The 19,103-nt window shown below is 46.4% G+C and overlaps 1 protein-coding gene across 1 annotated transcript in view; it reads left to right on the top strand.

Moving 5' to 3' along the window:
• The window catches only part of ppil2 (peptidylprolyl isomerase (cyclophilin)-like 2), a 105,108-nt gene extending 89,595 nt beyond the window's left edge, over positions 1 to 15,513 (top strand). Inside the window, exon 20 of the mRNA XM_056287391.1 lies at positions 15,217 to 15,513. Within this exon, the coding sequence (XP_056143366.1) occupies positions 15,217 to 15,319 (103 nt within the window). The 3' untranslated portion in view covers positions 15,320 to 15,513. The remainder of the gene's footprint in view (positions 1 to 15,216) is intronic.
• Positions 15,514 to 19,103: the final 3,590 nt, after the last annotated feature.

Below are 19,103 nucleotides of genomic sequence, written 5' to 3'. Positions count from 1 at the left end.
AGTGTCGTCATCTAGGATGCAGCCTCACATTTGAATATGGAGATAGTGAATCATTACTATCTTTGCATTAACTTGTGTTTTACTCATTTCGGGTGAAGGCGTGGCGTGTGTATATTGGGACCTCGCTGGAATGTACCTTGTAGTGTTACTGTTTCCCTGATAGACATGTTCCTCTCCTTTCCAAATGTCTGGAGTCCAAAATAACAATCAGTGGGTAAAATATGAAAAACTGAACAAGAGATGGATCCAGTACATTCCTGCCCATTGCCTTGGAAACATGTTTTTTAACAGTGTTGAACTAAGGATTCTGATTCACGTGTTGATTCCGACCACATTTGTCTCATTTCAGTACTTGTTTCTTTTCTGATAAAGAAGGTAAGTCAGTGGTTCTCAATCAGGTCCTCTGTACCACCTGTACTGCTGGTTTTCTATCCGACCAGGCAGTTCATTACATTCATAAGTTGTTCCAGGTTGAACACCTCCCTGATGGAGGCTGGAATAACTTGAACAGGTGGATGTCTTGAACTAAGCAGCAGAATAGAAAACCAACAGGACCTGACCGAGAGACACTGAGCTAAGGGAAGAATGTATGATTTACAGCTGAAATACCTCACAAAGTGTTTTTACACTCCTAACATTTGGGAAATACTGAAACTGCTGTCATTATTGTGTGTCAAGCATTTGCTGCACCATCTCCTGGCAGAGCCGGTGTCAGACTGCGGCGAGAGGCTGTATTAATTCAATTCAATTCAATTCAATTTTATTGTCATTAAAAACAATGCAGGCACATGTTAAAAATGAAATGTATGATGGTCATTTTCCACATGGTGGTGTTGCCAACGGTTACCAACACATGCGCTCCACTGGGCTTTAGAAGTGCCTGAAGACATCGCATCTTTCAGTTTGACTTATTTTCTTTTATTACACAGGCGGATAATTGTGAGACAAAGTAGCAGCCTATTGAGAAAGCCAAGCGCTAATGCCACGGATGCTTGTACTGACCTCTACTGTTCCGGACACCTATACTGACCTCTACTGTTACGGACACCTGTACTGACCTCTACTGTTACGGACACCTACACTGACCTCTACTGTTACGGACACCTGTACTGACCTCTACTGTTACGGACACCTATACTGACTTCTACTGTTCCAGACACCTACACTGACCTCTACTGTTACGGACACCTGTACTGACCTCTACTGTTACGGACACCTATACTGACTTCTACTGTTCCAGACACCTGTACTGACCTCTACTGTTCCGGACACCTGTACTGACCTCTACTGTTCCGGACACCTGTACTGACCTCTACTGTTACGGACACCTGTACTGACCTCTACTGTTACGGACAGCTGTACTGACCTCTACTGTTACGGACACCTATACTGACCTCTACTGTTACGGACACCTGTACTGACCTCTACTGTTCCGGACACCTGTACTGACCTCTACTGTTACGGACACCTGTACTGTTACGGACACCTGTGCTGACCTCTACTGTTACGGACACCTGTACTGTTACGGACACCTGTACTGACCTCTACTGTTACGGACACCTATACTGACCTCTACTGTTCCGGACACCTGTACTGACCTCTACTGTTACGGACACCTATACTGACCTCTACTGTTACGGACACCTGTACTGACCTCTACTGTTACGGACACCTGTACTGTTACGGACACCTGTGCTGACCTCTACTGTTACGGACACCTGTACTGTTACGGACACCTGTACTGACCTCTACTGTTCCGGACACCTGTACTGACCTCTACTGTTACGGACACCTGTACTGACCTCTACTGTTCCGGACACCTGTACTGACCTCTACTGTTACGGACACCTGTACTGACCTCTACTGTTACGGACACCTGTACTGACCTCTACTGTTCCGGACACCTGTACTGACCTCTACTGTTACGGACACCTGTACTGACCTCTACTGTTACGGACACCTGTACTGTTACGGACACCTGTACTGACCTCTACTGTTCCGGACACCTGTACTGACCTCTACTGTTCCGGACACCTATACTGACCCCTACTGTTACGGACACCTGTACTGACCTCTACTGTTCCGGACACCTGTACTGACCTCTACTGTTACGGACACCTGTACTGACCTCTACTGTTATTGACACCTGTACTGTTACGGACACCTGTGCTGACCTCTACTGTTACGGACACCGGTACTGACCTGTATTGTTACGGACACCTGTACTGACCTCTACTGTTATTGACACCTGTACTGTTACGGACACCTGTGCTGACCTCTACTGTGACAGACACCTGTACTGACCTGTACTGTTACGGACACCTGTGCTGACCTCTACTGTTACGGGTTATGTTCACCTGTACTGTTACGGACACCTGTACTGACCTCTACTGTTACGGGTTATGTTCACCTGTACTGTTACGGACACCTGTACTGACCTGTATTGTTACGGACACCTGTACTGACCTCTACTGTTACGGGTTATGTTCACCTGTACTGTTACGGACACCTGTACTGACCTGTATTGTTACGGACACCTGTGCTGACCTCTACTGTTACGGACACCGGTACTGACCTGTATTGTTACGGACACCTGTACTGACCTCTACTGTTATTGACACCTGTACTGTTACGGACACCTGTGCTGACCTCTACTGTTATTGACACCTGTACTGTTACGGACACCTGTGCTGACCTCTACTGTGACAGACACCTGTACTGACCTGTACTGTTACGGACACCTGTGCTGACCTCTACTGTTACGGGTTATGTTCACCTGTACTGTTACGGACACCTGTACTGACCTGTATTGTTACGGACACCTGTACTGACCTCTACTGTTACGGGTTATGTTCACCTGTACTGTTACGGACACCTGTACTGACCTCTACTGTTACGGGTTATGTTCACCTGTATTGTTACGGACACCTGTACTGACCTCTACTGTTCCGGACACCTGTACTGACCTCTACTGTTACGGACACCTGTACTGACCTCTACTGTTATTGACACCTGTACTGTTACGGACACCTGTGCTGACCTCTACTGTTACGGACACCGGTACTGACCTGTACTGTTACGGACACCTGTACTGACCTCTACTGTTACGGGTTATGTTCACCTGTACTGTTACGGACACCTGTACTGACCTGTATTGTTACGGACACCTGTACTGACCTCTACTGTTCCGGACACCTGTACTGACCTCTACTGTTACGGACACCTGTACTGACCTCTACTGTTACGGACACCTGTACTGTTACGGACACCTGTGCTGACCTCTACTGTTACGGACACCGGTACTGACCTGTATTGTTACGGACACCTGTACTGACCTCTACTGTTACGGACACCTGTACTGACCTCTACTGTTCCGGACACCTGTACTGACCTGTATTGTTACGGACACCTGTACTGACCTCTACTGTTACGGACACCTGTACTGACCTCTACTGTTACGGACACCTGTACTGTTACGGACACCTGTGCTGACCTCTACTGTTACGGACACCGGTACTGACCTGTATTGTTACGGACACCTGTACTGACCTCTACTGTTACGGACACCTGTACTGACCTCTACTGTTCCGGACACCTGTACTGACCTCTACTGTTCCGGACACCTGTACTGACCTCTACTGTTACGGACACCGGTACTGACCTGTATTGTTACGGACACCTGTACTGACCTCTACTGTTACGGACACCTGTACTGACCTCTACTGTTCCGGACACCTGTACTGACCTGTATTGTTACGGACACCTGTACTGACCTCTACTGTTACGGACACCTGTACTGACCTCTACTGTTACGGACACCTGTACTGTTACGGACACCTGTGCTGACCTCTACTGTTACGGACACCGGTACTGACCTGTATTGTTACGGACACCTGTACTGACCTCTACTGTTACGGACACCTGTACTGACCTCTACTGTTCCGGACACCTGTACTGACCTCTACTGTTCCGGACACCTGTACTGACCTCTACTGTTACGGACACCTGTACTGACCTCTACTGTTATTGACACCTGTACTGTTACGGACACCTGTGCTGACCTCTACTGTTACGGACACCGGTACTGACCTGTACTGTTACGGACACCTGTACTGACCTCTACTGTTACGGGTTATGTTCACCTGTACTGTTACGGACACCTGTACTGACCTGTATTGTTACGGACACCTGTACTGACCTCTACTGTTCCGGACACCTGTACTGACCTCTACTGTTACGGACACCTGTACTGACCTCTACTGTTACGGACACCTGTACTGTTACGGACACCTGTGCTGACCTCTACTGTTACGGACACCGGTACTGACCTGTATTGTTACGGACACCTGTACTGACCTCTACTGTTATTGACACCTGTACTGTTACGGACACCTGTGCTGACCTCTACTGTGACAGACACCTGTACTGACCTGTACTGTTACGGACACCTGTGCTGACCTCTACTGTTACGGGTTATGTTCACCTGTACTGTTACGGACACCTGTACTGACCTCTACTGTTACGGGTTATGTTCACCTGTACTGTTACGGACACCTGTACTGACCTGTATTGTTACGGACACCTGTACTGACCTCTACTGTTACGGACACCTGTACTGACCTCTACTGTTATTGACACCTGTACTGTTACGGACCCCTGTGCTGACCTCTACTGTGACAGACACCTGTACTGACCTCTACTGTTACGGGTTATGTTCACCTGTACTGTTACGGACACCTGTACTGACCTGTACTGTTACGGACACCTGTACTGACCTCTACTGTTACGGGTTATGTTCACCTGTACTGTTACGGACACCTGTACTGACCTGTACTGTGACAGACACCTGTACTGACCTCTACTGTTACGGGTTATGTTCACCTGTACTGTTACGGACACCTGTACTGACCTGTACTGTTACGGACACCTGTGCTGACCTCTACTGTTACGGACACCTGTACTGTTACGGACACCTGTGCTGACCTCTACTGTTATTGACACCTGTACTGTTACGGACACCTGTGCTGACCTCTACTGTTACGGACACCTGTACTGACCTCTACTGTGATGGACACCTGTACTGTGACGGACACCTGTACTGACCTCTACTGTGACAGGTACTGACCTCTACTGTGACGGACACCTGTACTGACCTTTACTGATGTGGAGCGTTTACAGTCCTTCATTCATTAGACTTCTTTATCCAGAGCACATTACAAGAGAATTGGCATGTTAATTTGAATGCTACCAACAGGCATCATAAGGTGCTATGAAGTCAGGGTTCCCATGTGTCCTTGGAAACCTGAACATTTATAGACTCGTTTTCCTGTCATGCAAAACGGTAAAAATGATCGCATCTCCTGGAGATATTGAGAACATGAAAAATAGCAAAGTTACATCATTGAATATTTTTACCTGCTCAGATCCCATTGTTTTAGCGTTATTTTTATACTTGTAGTGCTGAGATGTCACATATTTGATGTGTAGGCGATATTTTCAATGACCAGCTAAAAGCTGCACAGTCCCTTTTGAGACTGTTGAGACTTCTACTGATATTTAATACTAAACAATATGACCTTTCATGAAGAAGGGATTTCATGCATGTCCAAACAAAAGTTATGAAAGATCTCATTGAAAAGTCCTGGAAAATTTGTTCCTAAAAAGGAGGAGACCCCTTATAGTAATCATATCATAGCCACAAGCTCATGTCAAGTCGAATGCACTTAGTGTAGGTGCACCTATGGGCAAAGGTTGTGTTTCATGTGCGCAAAGCTCAGTGCTATACGCTTATGATTTTGCAGTTTTGAAAAACTCAAGTTACTGACTAAACAGGAAAGTAGTACATTGGAGGTCTTTCTAGAGCTATTTGTGGGGGTTTTGGGGTTGACGGGGCGGTCACCTGCAAATGATTTCCAAATGAGCATGAATCAAACAGAGAATCGTGCCATGCCAGTGATGGAGTGCAGGAGAGAGGTGAAGAAGAGAGTGCAGTCAGGGTGGAGTGGGTGGAGAAGAGTGTCAGGAGTGATGTGTGACAGAAGGGTACCAGCAAGAGTTAAAGGGAAGGTTTACAAGATGGTAGTGAGACCAGCTATGTTGTATGGTTTGGAGACAGTGGCACTGATGAAAAGACAGGAGGTGGAGCTGGAGGTGGCAGAGATGAAGATGATAAGATCTTAATTGGGAGTGATGAAGAAGGACAGGATTAGGAACGAGTATATTAGAGGGACAGCTCAGGTTGGACGGTTTGGAGACAAAGCAAGAGAGACAAGATTGAGATGGTTTGGACATGTGTGGAGGAGAGATGCTGGGTATACTGGGAGAAGGATGCTGAATATGGAGCTGCCAGGGAAGAGGAGAAGAGGAAGGCCAAAGAGGAGGTTTATGGATGTGGTGAGGGAGGACATGCAGGTGGCTGGTGTGGCAGAGGAAGATGCAGAAGACAGGAAGAGATGGAGATGGATGATCTGCTGTGGCGACCCCCTAACAGGAGCACCCGAAAGTAGTAGTAGTAGTATTAGTAGTAACACCCAAGAGGACTTTCTTCTCTGTCAGTATACAGTACAGCACTGACGCAGCATGTATGAGAGGCAGCCATGAGCTTATAAACCACAGTTATTAAACAAGAGTGCTGCAACTGAAAGGTTTTCGTCATTGTCGTGTGCATACACAAAAAAAGAGAAGATAAAATGGAGATATCACCTAATGGCTCCTGGCTACACAGAGAGTTGGCATACCAACCGCAGAGAGTTGTCAGAACAGCTGTAGCTCGTCTTTGACTGACTGCTTTGTGGAAATTACCCATTGTAAAGTGTCCCGTAACAAGGAAGTGATGGTGTATTTTATTGGGGAAATTGCTTTCTTCAACGGGTTATGGTATTGGTTGTCGATCCAGTTCTCAGGTACCATCAGGAATCAGGAACACTTTATTTGTCATTTCACTTCATGCACTTGTGTACATGAAACGAAACGAAATGCAGTTTCCCTCAGCCCACAGCAGTGCAACACAGAAAACACATCCAAAAACTACAAGAACACACATACCCAAACTAACACATATCCAAACTAAACAAAAAATCAGTCCAAGGGAACAAACGCCAGCCAGGATGACTGTCAGAACCACCAGTCTGCATGGGCTAACAGTTAGCTTAGCCTGCCCTGGTAGTCTGCCCCGGTGCTGTCAGACCGGTTCTGCAGGTTTAATATTCTGGCCAGTAGTTCATTACATTCGCCTCTTGTTTCAGGCCTAAATCTTCCCTGGTTAGCGGCTGGAATAACAGGAACAACAGGTGAATGCAACTAAACATGAAATCCGGGACTTTCCAACGCAGTCAGGTTACATAATGCTTCATCTGTTCATAATACTGTTGTCTTTCCCATGGTGGAGACACCCTCCATATACCACTGTTGAAATTCTTGACTGGTAGGCTGAACACCGGTGCTGCAGCGAACATGTTCCTACTCTAACAGGAAGAAGGGTTGAAACGTGGTGACAGCGTGGTGATGCTGCTGTTGGACAGCTAATCTACCAATTCTACAATCAATCCCCCCCACCCCTTCTTCTCCCCAATTGTACTTGGCCAATTACCCCACTCTTCGGAGCCGTCCCGGATGCTGCTGCATTCCCTCTGCTGATCCGGGGAGGGCTGCAGACTACCACGTCCCCTCCCATACATGTGGGGTCACCAGCCGCTTCTTTTCACCTGACAGTAAGGGGGTTTGGCCAGAGGGGCGTAGCAGGTGGGAAGCTCATGCTATTCCCCCCAGGTCCCCCTCCCCCTGAACAGGCACCCTGACCAACCAGAGGAGGCACTAGTGCAGCGACCAGGACACATACCCACATCCGGCTTCCCACCTGCAGACACGGCCAATTGTGTCTGTAGGGACGCCCGACCAAGCCGGAGGCAACACGGGGATTCGACCTGGCGATCCCCGTGTTGGTGGGCAATGGAATAGACCACTACGCTACCTGGATCTCCCCACTACGATCAATATTGTACTGTACAATAGTGTTCCCATATAGTTTGATGTAGTTTGTAATATATTAGATTGCCTGTTAGCTTTGGTCTAAGGATGCCATTTTTACAAGGGTGGGAACAGTTTACTGCTGAGCTGACGGCACATGAGCCATAATGGCTGCTACACCTGGTGTGCACGTCTCATTGCCACAAGGAGGGACAGTTGGGTAAATAATGGATTTCAGCTTGAACTATGTTACAGAATAGAAAACTGGCAGTTCTGGTGACTGGATTGAGAACCGCAGGGCTACGGCGTGTACTGTGGACACTGGGAAGGAGCTGATAGACAAATCTTGTGTAGCGTACTACTCTATAATTTACATTTTGCACTCGTTGAAAATTGGGGCATCACTTTACAGAGGAAAGAACATAAAATAAACCAAATTAGTCAGTCACAGTTCTGAAAGTTGTGAACTCCAGTTCAGGCATTTTTATTTCTGCTCCAAAGAAACACACAACACAAAGATAGTAATCACACCACCCCTCAGATGAAGAAAATATGCACAATAACGACTTGCTCTAGATGGAAATATTTATTGACTTATTAATGGGATAAATGAGCTACTACTACTACTACTACTACCACTACTTTCGGCTGCACCCATTAGGGGTCGCCACAGCGGATCATCCGTTTCCATCTCTTCCTTTCCTCTGCATCTTCCTCTGTCACACCAGCCACCTCCCTCACCACATCCATAAACCTCCTCTTTGGCCTTCCTCTTCTCTTCCCTGGCAGCTCCATATTCAGCATCCTTCTCCCAGTATACCCAGCATCTCTCCTCCACACATGTCCAAACCATCTCCATCTTGTCTCTCTTGCTTTGTCTCCAAACCGCCCAACCGTAGTGGTCCCTCTAGTATACTCGTTCCTGGGGGATGGGATAAATGAGCATATATACATATATACAATCAGAACACGTAGTGAAAGAAATTAAATGTGAATGGCTGAATGAATGGGAAAATAAATGAAGGGGTGGATACGTGAATGGGCATTAAACTAACAAGTTGTTGCTGACAGAATGAATGAACTAATTAATTTTGAGGTTAACGAAATCAGAAATGAATCTGAACTCAATGAGGTGTGACTAAAGCCAATTGAAAAAAAGAAAATAATTTAGGATAGCACTTTTGCATCAACTCTCATATGCAGAATGCGTGGAAGATGAGTTTTGTCCTACTTGTTTCCGCGGTGATGGATGGCTGAGGCTTTTCTGACCAGCCTCGAGTGTGTTGGAGTAGGCTCGGTGGACTTCGGGTTGCCATGGTAACAGCCAGAGGAGAACTGCTTTTGAGAATGGATCTACGTTTGGAGAGGCCTAGCTGAGATGACACAGAAGCAATACAATACAAAAAATAAGAAAATAGTTTGTTCCGGTCTTGGGGCGTTTACTGACCGGTGGCAGAATCAGATGCGAGAGCTCTACTCTAACCACAAAAGTTACTGAAAAAGTCTCAGTCTCTGCAGATTTGGGGGAAATGACACCAATCAACTCATTAAACAGAATGAGGATTGAGTGCATAAAATGCAAAACAACTTAAATACACAAAAATTTCAACAAAAGGCTCAAATAAAAGATTAACAAAATATACGTGGCAAACTGGTGTGCAATGGCTAGACTGATGTTTTTGGCTTCCTTGTGGTCTTTGAATGTTTTTCTTGATGAGCTTTCAAGTAGTAAGCAGAAGTTGAAAATGCAAGCCCAAATACAGAGAGAAAAAAATGAGGATGCAGCAGAAAAAAAAAAAATCTTAGAGGGACAGTTCACCGCAAAACAGCTATGTGTCTTTCCAGAAATCATGACCCGGTTACTCAAGATAATCCACAGACCTTGTTGTGAGCAGTTTCTTTTGGGAACTATTTTCTTACACCAAACTACACCTACATGAAACTGCTCACAACAAGGTCTGTGGATTATCTTGAGTAACCGGGTCATGATTTTTGGAAAGAGACATAGCTGTTGCCGCTTTGAGCAACACAAGCCAAGTGCCATCCAGTTCCATTGTATTGGAGAGAAGACAGACATCTTTACAGCCGATATCGCCAAAACTCTGCAACTCACACCAAAACGATCTAGATGGATAAACAGCACTACAGGTAAGAGGAAAAACATGTTGGGGTAAACTAGCCCTTTCAAACCGGAGCAGGAGTACATAGCCCTTGGACGCACACAAAAAGAAAAGTCACCTTTAAAAAGATGTAAACAACTTTTTTTGTGGCTTTCCCCCCCTTTTTCTTCCCAATTGTACCCGGCCAATTACCCCACTCTTCCGAGCCATCTTGGTCACTGCTCCACCCCCTCTGCCAATCCGGGGAGGGCTGCAGACTACCACATGCCTCCTCCTCCTCCGCATTGTTCCTCCTGGATCCGAGGTTTGACAATTGGTCGGAGCCTCTTTTCCAGCGCCCTAGAGTAGACTTTCCCAGGGAGACTGCGCAATGTGATGCCCTGATAATTGGAGTACCCCCTCCAGTCCCCCTTTTTAAATACAGGAACCACCACCCCAGTCTGCCGCTCCACAGGTACTGTCCCCGACCTCCACGCGACATTAAAGAGGCGTGTCAACCAAGACAGCCCAACAATGCCAGAACTTCTTTGAGGCCAACCGAAAGTCCTCCATAGCCTCGCCGAACTCCCCCCACACCCGAGTTTCTCCTTCCACGACCGTCGCAGCCGCAGCCCTTCTGGCATCCCAGTACCTGTCTGCTGCTTCAGGAGACCGCTGGGCTAACCAAGTCTCCTTCTTTAGCCTGACGGCTTCCCTCACCGCTGGTGTCCACCAGCGCGTTCTTAGGTTGCTGCCTCAACAGGCACCGATGACCTTATGGCCACAGCTCCTGCCTGCCGCATCTGCAATAGAGGCTTTGAACATGGCCCATTCAGACTCCATGTCCCCAGCCTCCCTCGGGATACATGAGAACTTCTTCCGGAGGTGGGAGTTGAAGACCTCACAGACAGGGGCCTCCGCCAGATGTTCCCAGTTCACCCTCACTACACGTTTGGGTTTGCCAGGTCTGTCCGGCAGCCTTCCCCACCATCTGATCCAATTCACCACCAGGTGGTGATCAGTTGACAGCTCTGCTCCTTTCTTCCCCCGAGTGTCCAAAACATACGGCCGCAGTTCTGATGATACGACCACAAAGTCTACCATTGATCTTCGGCCTAAGGTGTTCTGGTACCAAGTACACTTATGAACTATCTTATGTTCGAACATGGTGTTTATTATGGCCAATCCATGACTTGCACAGTAGTCCAATAACAAGGCACTGCTCAGGTTCAGATCCTGGAGGCTGTTCCTCTCAATCACACCCCTCCAGGTTTCTTCATTGTTGCCCACATGAGTGTTGAAGTCCCCCAGCAGAACTATAGAGTCCCGAGGCGGAGCTCTATCCAGGACACCACCCAGAGACTCCAAGAAGGCCGGATACTCCAAACTGCTATTCGGTGCATAAGCACACACAACAGTCAGAGCCTTCCCCCCAGCGACTCGCAGTCGTATAGAGGTGACCCTCTCATTCCCTGGGGAGAACTCCAACACGGCGGCGCTCAACCGGGGACTTGTGAGTATCCCCACACCCGTCCAGTGCCTGTCACCTTGGCCAACTCCGGAAAAGTAAAGTCCAGCCCCTCTCCAGGAATTTGGTACCAGAGCCCATGCTATGGCTGGAGGTGAGCCCAACTATATCTAGTTAGTACCGCTCCACTTTCCGCACCAACTCAGGCTCCTTCCCTGCCAGAGAGGTGACATTCCACGTCCCGAGGACCAATCTGTGATGCCGAAAGTCGGCACGCCCTGGTGCCCGCCTTTGCCTGCCACCTGGCCTGCATTGTGCCCTAACCCAATGCTCATCCCTGCATGTGGTGGGTCCACGGGGTGGTGGCTCCATGTTTTTTCTGGCTGGGCCTGACTGGGCCCCATGGGCCAAGGCCTGGCCACCAGACGCTCGCTGGCGAGCTCCCTTCCCAGGTCTGGCTCCAGGAGGGGGCCCCGGTTTCCCTTTTCCAGGCGAGGTGCTGTAACTCTGCTGGTGTAATTTCATTGGGTTTCTTGGGAATCGCTCTAAGTCTGGCCCCTTCCCTGGGACCAGTTTGCCTTGGGAGACCCTACCAGGAGCTATTGCTCCCGACGACACAGCTCCCAGGATCACTGGGACACACAAACCCCTCCACCACATTAAGGTGTTGATTCTCAGAGGGGACACGTAGAAATTGCATAATATTAATGACACAAGTGAATACAGAATAATAAAATCATAATTCTCTAAACTGTGGTTAAGAACTAAGTGGAAGTAGAATGTATTTCAATTCTATAAGAGTATTGAAATCATCGTAGATAATGCACTAAGAAATCAATACAGTAATTGTCATTAGGCTTTATCAATTCAGAAACTTGTCCTACCAAAATCGGTCACTGGATGGCAGTGTGGCCACACAACGATGCATTAAATTTGACTTAATAACTCAGTCATTTTATATCGCAGATATGGGAGTTGAACTGTTTCTCATGAAAACATTTGCTGAGTAATATAGACTGGATTACAAGATGGTTAAAATTCACATTAATTCAGACGTGTGGAGAACTAGGGAGAGTTCACTCAAGTCACCCAAGAATTCTAAAGAATTAATGACCTTAGATAAGGTTACCAGCATCTGGCAAAGGCTCCAAGGAGTGGGGGTGGTGGAGGTGTGTGTGTGTGTGTTATTTTACCATTTGAAAAAATATTCAAATAGCAGAAATGATGAAACCCGACTTCAAAAAAATGACTGACAGAGCAAAATACAATCAGACTGTGGTACTTTTGAATTAGGTATCCAACCCCTTGATTAAAATCCTCCTTTTTTTTTGGTACAGACTTTTCAATATGTGCTGATATAGTAGAGAAAATAGGATGTCTAACAAAATGGGGATTTAATGCTTTGGGAACAGGACATTCTGTTCCACCTACTCACTGTCGTATATCCACTCCCAGCAAGTCCTCATGTCGTATGTCCACTCCCAGCAAGTCCTCATGTCGTATGGCTACTCCTAGCAAGTCCTCATGTCGTAGATCCACTCCCAGCAAGTCATGTCCTCATGTGATATGGCCACTCCCAGCAAGTCCTCATATTGTACGTCCACGCCCAGCAAATCCTCATGTCGTACGTTCACTCCCAGCAAGTCCTCATGTCATACATCCACTCCCAGTAAGTCTTCATGTCGTACGTCCACTCCCAACAAGTCCTCATGGGATATATCCACTCCCAGCAAGACCTCATGTCGTAGAGCCACTCGATCCACTTCCAGCAAGTCCTCATGTCGTACGTCCACTCCCAGCAAGACCTCATGTCACAGATCCACTCCCAGCAAGTCATCATGTCGTACGTCCACTCCCAGCAAGTCCTCATGTCGTAGAGCCACTCCCAGCAAGTCGTCATATCGTACATCCACTCCCAGCAAGTCCTCATGTTGTAGATCCACTCCCAGCAAGTCTTCATGTCATATGTCCACGCCCAGCAAGTCCTCATGTCGTATATCCACTCCCAGCAAGTCCTGGTGTTGTGGAGTCTGGATACACGACTGCCAAACAATAAGCCTCGATTCAGAAATCTTAAATTTAGTTTAAGATCATATCCCATTAAAACAAGTGGGCAATTTGCCAATAAGACACTGCAAATGCATATATCACTTGTCTGTAAATAAATGACTGTAAATTTGTCTTCTTGACATAGGCTACCCTTTCTTCATTGGGGTTAACATGGCACAAGTTATCCAAAGGAGTTGAATCAAGTGCAACTGGACTTGGTATATATCCGTGAAGACGTTTTGCCTCTCATCCAAGAGGCTTCCTCAGTTCGTGCCTTTCTGACTAGACCAAGCTAGTCTGACTGGCTGGTGATGAGACTCAGATATTTATCCTCTTGGAGTCGTTGTCCTAACCCTAACCCTTTAAAAACCTGCGGCTATCCCAGTTGGACCTTTGTGAAAACTGCAACACGTTCCAAAAAGACCAACCAGGTGAGTGAGGAGGAGAAAAGGAACAGAAGGAATAGCACAGTCATCCCGTATGTTTCTGGGGTCTCCGAGAAACTCAGGAGAATTTTCAACAAACACCGCATCCCGGTATACTTCAAACCCAGCAACACACTCCGACAAAGACTGGTTCATCCCAAAGACCGTGTACCACACACCCGGAAAAGCAGTCTGGTGTATGCTGTACAATGCAATGAGGATTGCACTGACCTATACATAGGAGAAACCAAACAACCACTACACAAACGGATGGCCCAACACAGAAGGCCAAACTCCTCAGGACAAGACTCAGCAGTCTATCTACACCTAAAGAGAAGACACACTCCTTCCAGGACAGCAACGTACACATTTTGGACAGGGAAGATAGATGGTTTGAAAGAGGGGTGAAGGAAGCCATCTATGCAAAACTGGAAAACCATCCCTCAACAGAGGAGGAGGTCTGCAACACCACCTATCTCCCACTTACAATGCTGTCCTTTCATCTCTACCCAGGAGACTCAAGAAGCCTAGCCTCCAAGAACAACAGTCGCTCACTAACGACTCCAACCACTCTCATGACCACTGAACAATGAAGTCGAAACTAACACCCCCAACCACCGTCGCTGCTAAACAAATGCAAATGGGGACGGGCGCGGCTGGACATCGGTAACAGGAGAGCCACGCATATCAATAGCTCCGATAACGACGGACGCGGCCAAACATCGGTACACAAAAGAGCCACTCATATCTATGGCTCTGTTAGCGACGAGCCTTGGTAAACATCGGGACACAAAGAGCCATGGACATCTATAGCTCTGACAACAACTCCTAGAGGATAAATACTGAGTCTCATCAGCAGCCAGTCAGACTAGCTTGGTCTTCTTTGCTGTGATCAGCAGTGACAATGACCTGGAAAGGTCATTAAGTGGTTCCAAATCCCGCTGTGACTCTGATAACACGTCAACAGCCTGGTTTCTTTAGTGACTTCCTGTCTGGTTGATGTCGGTTTGGCACCTTAATGTAAGTCTGGGGAAGGCCACTTGTGTGTGAGTCTGCCCTTGTGGACACACAGGCAGACTGTCATATTAAACCACACAATGTTTCTTGAAGAATCCAAATTTGTATGCCTGGGTTCGCTATGCTCGGCATTGGCGAAGCCTAGCAGATGAATCATGTCTGACCCTTCCGGTTGTTGGTTCTTCTCATGCAGAAAACGCCCAGCAGCGGTGGAGGAGAGCGGACCATCCACCAGCGGAACGGGAGCCAAGAAGTCCAAAGGCAAGAGCGGCTTTGGTGACTTCAGCTCCTGGTAGCATGCAGACACATTTAGCCGCTCCATGCAAACCCCAACAGGTTTATATTTTATATTGTTTTTTTCTTTGATTTATATACCTGATAAGTTGGAAGGTTGAAATGGTTTTGTTAGCTTCACTAAATAGTTTTTTTTCTCTTTATTTGTTGTGTTGTCAATATCTGTGACCTTGGTTTTATTTGACAATAAATGAAAACCACTTTTGCAACCGTTGTTTGGGTGTTTTCATTGGTTATACCCTTTTTACATCAGCGATATGATTTGAATTGTAAAACTAAACTTTGGAGAGGGAATGACAACAACAGTACATGTTGCAGGATCCACGACAAAGAAACAATACAGAGACAGAAATGAATGACTCCTCAATGAACGAGATTGTTTTATCATTTTCTAATTATCCAAGACCGCCTAATCAATATCTGGCCTTGATCATCTGATCAGCAGAAACGTCGCATGGGCTATGCAAAGAGTGTGGCCGCACCGGGCCTCGCACCTGGCCTGCAATCCTACAGGGTTTTTTCCTTTAAATATTTTTTTATGACTGTTCTTGCTTCTAAAATTCCATTATGCAGTCAAGGTCATGAAAAAAGATCTAACAAATTACTCGGGTTTTTTTCATTTTCGATATCGAGTCATTACATAGTGTAGTAGTCCATCTCACTGCTCACCGCAAGCAACAGGAAGCGGGAACTGTTGGCTGCATGAGACCGTGACCGAGTTCATCAACACAGGTAGGTGCTAAAGAATCAAATCAAATCAAATCTATTTTATTTCTATGGCCCAATATCACAAATTATAAATTTGCCTCAGTGGGCTTAACAGCAACACAACATCCTGTCCTTAGACCCTCTCATCGGATGAGGAAAACTCCCTAAAAACCCCTTTAACAGGGAGAAACAATAGGAAGAAACCTCAGGGAGAGCAACAGAGGAGGATCTCTCTCCCAAGACGGACAGCGTGCAATGGATGTTGTGTTCACGTAATTTACATAATACAACATTGAAAGAGGATAACAGAATTATAATGGACATAAAATATATGAAGAACATGATGCACAGGATGCCAAGCAGTGTCCACATGCCAACGGAGCAGTCCAGGACCCAGGCCACGTGACCAGCATCATCATGTAATAGAAGAAATACTTATGTGAGGAGTGGAAGGGCAGGCAGCATCCAAATGGCGACCACCATCACCACGGAGACCTGGGAGGAGAACCGACTGCACATGCCCACAGGGGAGACTGACATGACACCATTCAAACACAGAGAAAGAGAAAGGAGAAGACATCATTCAGAGAGAGAGAAAAGACATGTTAGAGAAGAGAACAGTTTGCAATAGTCATTAGCCATAATCAATTAAGTCATCAATTAGTCATAATCTATACTCTGTAATCTATACTCGATAATTTCGTCGGCAGAACAGTGGTTGGTAAAAGAAGAAAAAAAAACTAAAAAGAAAGAAGAATTTCATAAGTCGCTGCGAGGATCGCTGGATAAATTTGTCAACACTTCCAGATGTGGTGGCTGAGCAAGTGTCCAAAGCCAGCGGCTGTGAAGCCAGCACCTGTCGGAATTCCAAGAAGTAAAGTCAGAATTCCGAGAAGTAAAGTCAGAATGCCGAGAAGTAAAGTCAGAATTCCAAGAAATAAAGTTGCAATTACACAAACGTTCTTTTGTTTAATGTGTCGGAAACGGGCTTCCATCAGCACCACCCACACGGGCACTGTGGCTAGTACTGTGGCTAGTACTGTGGCTAGTACTATGGCTAGTACTATGGCTAGTAAGCCTTCCGGGCCGCGCCAGCAGCAGGACGAGAACATGGACACAGGATGACGATTACGCCCAAGGTGAGGAATGAGGATAGTAAGTGGCTGTGGCTGACAAATATTTATAATCAGGTAACTATGCGAAATTAAACTGTAAATGTAAAATAAACCATGTGCATGATCTACTACTACTACTACTGCTACTACTACTACTACTACTACTACTACTACTACTACTACTACTTTCAGCTGCTCCCGTTAGGGGTCGCCACAGCGGATCATCCGTTTCCATTTCCAAACTATGTGCGTGATGCTGTATTATTGTACGTGTTGAAAATGAATTGCACCGAGATTACACACGCAGTAGAATTTGAATAGCTGCGTGCAGTATAGAGCTAGAATAGCTACGTGCAGTACAGAGCTAGAATAGCTGCGTGCAGAATAGAGCTAGAATAGCTACGTGCAGTATAGAGCTAGAATAGCTGCGTGCAGAATAGAGCTAGAATAGCTACGTGCAGTATAGAGCTAGAATAGCAAGGTGCAGTATAGAGCTAGAATAGCTGCGTGCAGTATAGAGCTAGAATAGCTGCGTGCAGAATAGAGCTAGAATAGCTGCGTGCAGTATATGGCTAGAATAGCTGCGTGCAGTATAGGGCTAGAATAGCTGCGTGCAGTATAGAGCTAGAATAGGTCGTGCAGTATAGAGTTAGAATAGCGGTGTGCACAATAGCTACGTGCAGAATAGAGCTAGAATAGCTACGTGCAGTATAGAGCTAGAATAGCTGCGTGCAGTATAGCGCTAGAATAGCTGCGTGCAGTATAGAGCTAGAATAGCTGCGTGCAGAATAGAAACGTGCAGTATAGAGCTAGAACAACTGCGTGCAGTATAGCGCTAGAATAGCTGCGTGCAGTATAGAGCTAGAATAGCTGCGTGCAGTATAGAGCTAGAATAGCTGCGTGCAGTATAGAGCTAGAATACCTGCGTGCAGAAAAGCTGCGTGCAGTATAGCGCTAGAATAGCTGCGTGCAGTATAGAGCTAGAATATCTGCGTGCAGCATAGAGCTAGAATAGCTGCGTGAAGTATAGAGGTAGAATAGCTGCGTGCAGCATAGAGCTAAAATAGCTGCGTTCAGTATAGCGCTAGAATAGCTGCGTGCAGTGTAGAGCTAGAATAGCTGCGTGCAGTATACAGCTAGAATAGCTGCGTGAAGTATAGAGCTAGAATAGCTGCGTGCAGTATAGAGCTAGAATAGCTGCGTGCAGTGTAGAGCTAGAATAGCTGCGTGCAGTATACAGCTAGAATAGCTGCGTGAAGTATAGAGCTAGAATAGCTGCGTGCAGTATAGAGCTAGAATAGCTGCGTGCAGTATAGAGCTAGAATAGCTGCGTGCAGAATAGCTACCTGCAGTATAGAGCTTGAATAGGTCGTGCAGTATAGAGCTAGAATAGCGGTGTGCACAATAGCTACGTGCAGTATAGGGCTAGAATAGCTGCGTGCAGTATAGAGCTAGAATAGCTGCGTGTAGTATAGAGCTAGAATAGTTGTGTGCAGTATAGAGCTAAAATAGCTGCGTGTAGTATAGAGCTAGAATAGTTTTGTACGTGTGAGCTTGAGTCATGCGCATGCATGTCAATGTGCAGCCCCCCCCCGACGACCCTGATGATCAATATTGTCTATGAACATGAACAACTCTTGAGTTTGTGGTGTTTGTAAATATGTAAAACTCTGTAAAGATAGATCTGTATGTAAAGATACAACTGTATGAGATATGTATGTGTGGCCAGAACATCACAGGGATTTATAAGTCTGGCCTGATTCAGTTTCATCCAGTGTGCATTTTAACCTCTGAATTGCTGTTCCTTACAGGCTACCCTAGAATTTATTCACCTCATTACAACCTTTCCTAGAATTTATACACTTCCTTACAGCCTACACTAGAATTTATTAACCTCATTACAGCCTACCCTAGAATTTAGTCACCTCATTACAGCCTACCCTAGAATTGATTCACTTCCTTA

This window comes from Lampris incognitus, chromosome 1 (assembly GCF_029633865.1).
Source record: "Lampris incognitus isolate fLamInc1 chromosome 1, fLamInc1.hap2, whole genome shotgun sequence".
Classification (NCBI taxonomy): domain Eukaryota; kingdom Metazoa; phylum Chordata; class Actinopteri; order Lampriformes; family Lampridae; genus Lampris; species Lampris incognitus.
Note: the sequence above shows the minus strand (reverse complement) of the source record. Positions and strands in the feature narration are given on the sequence as shown.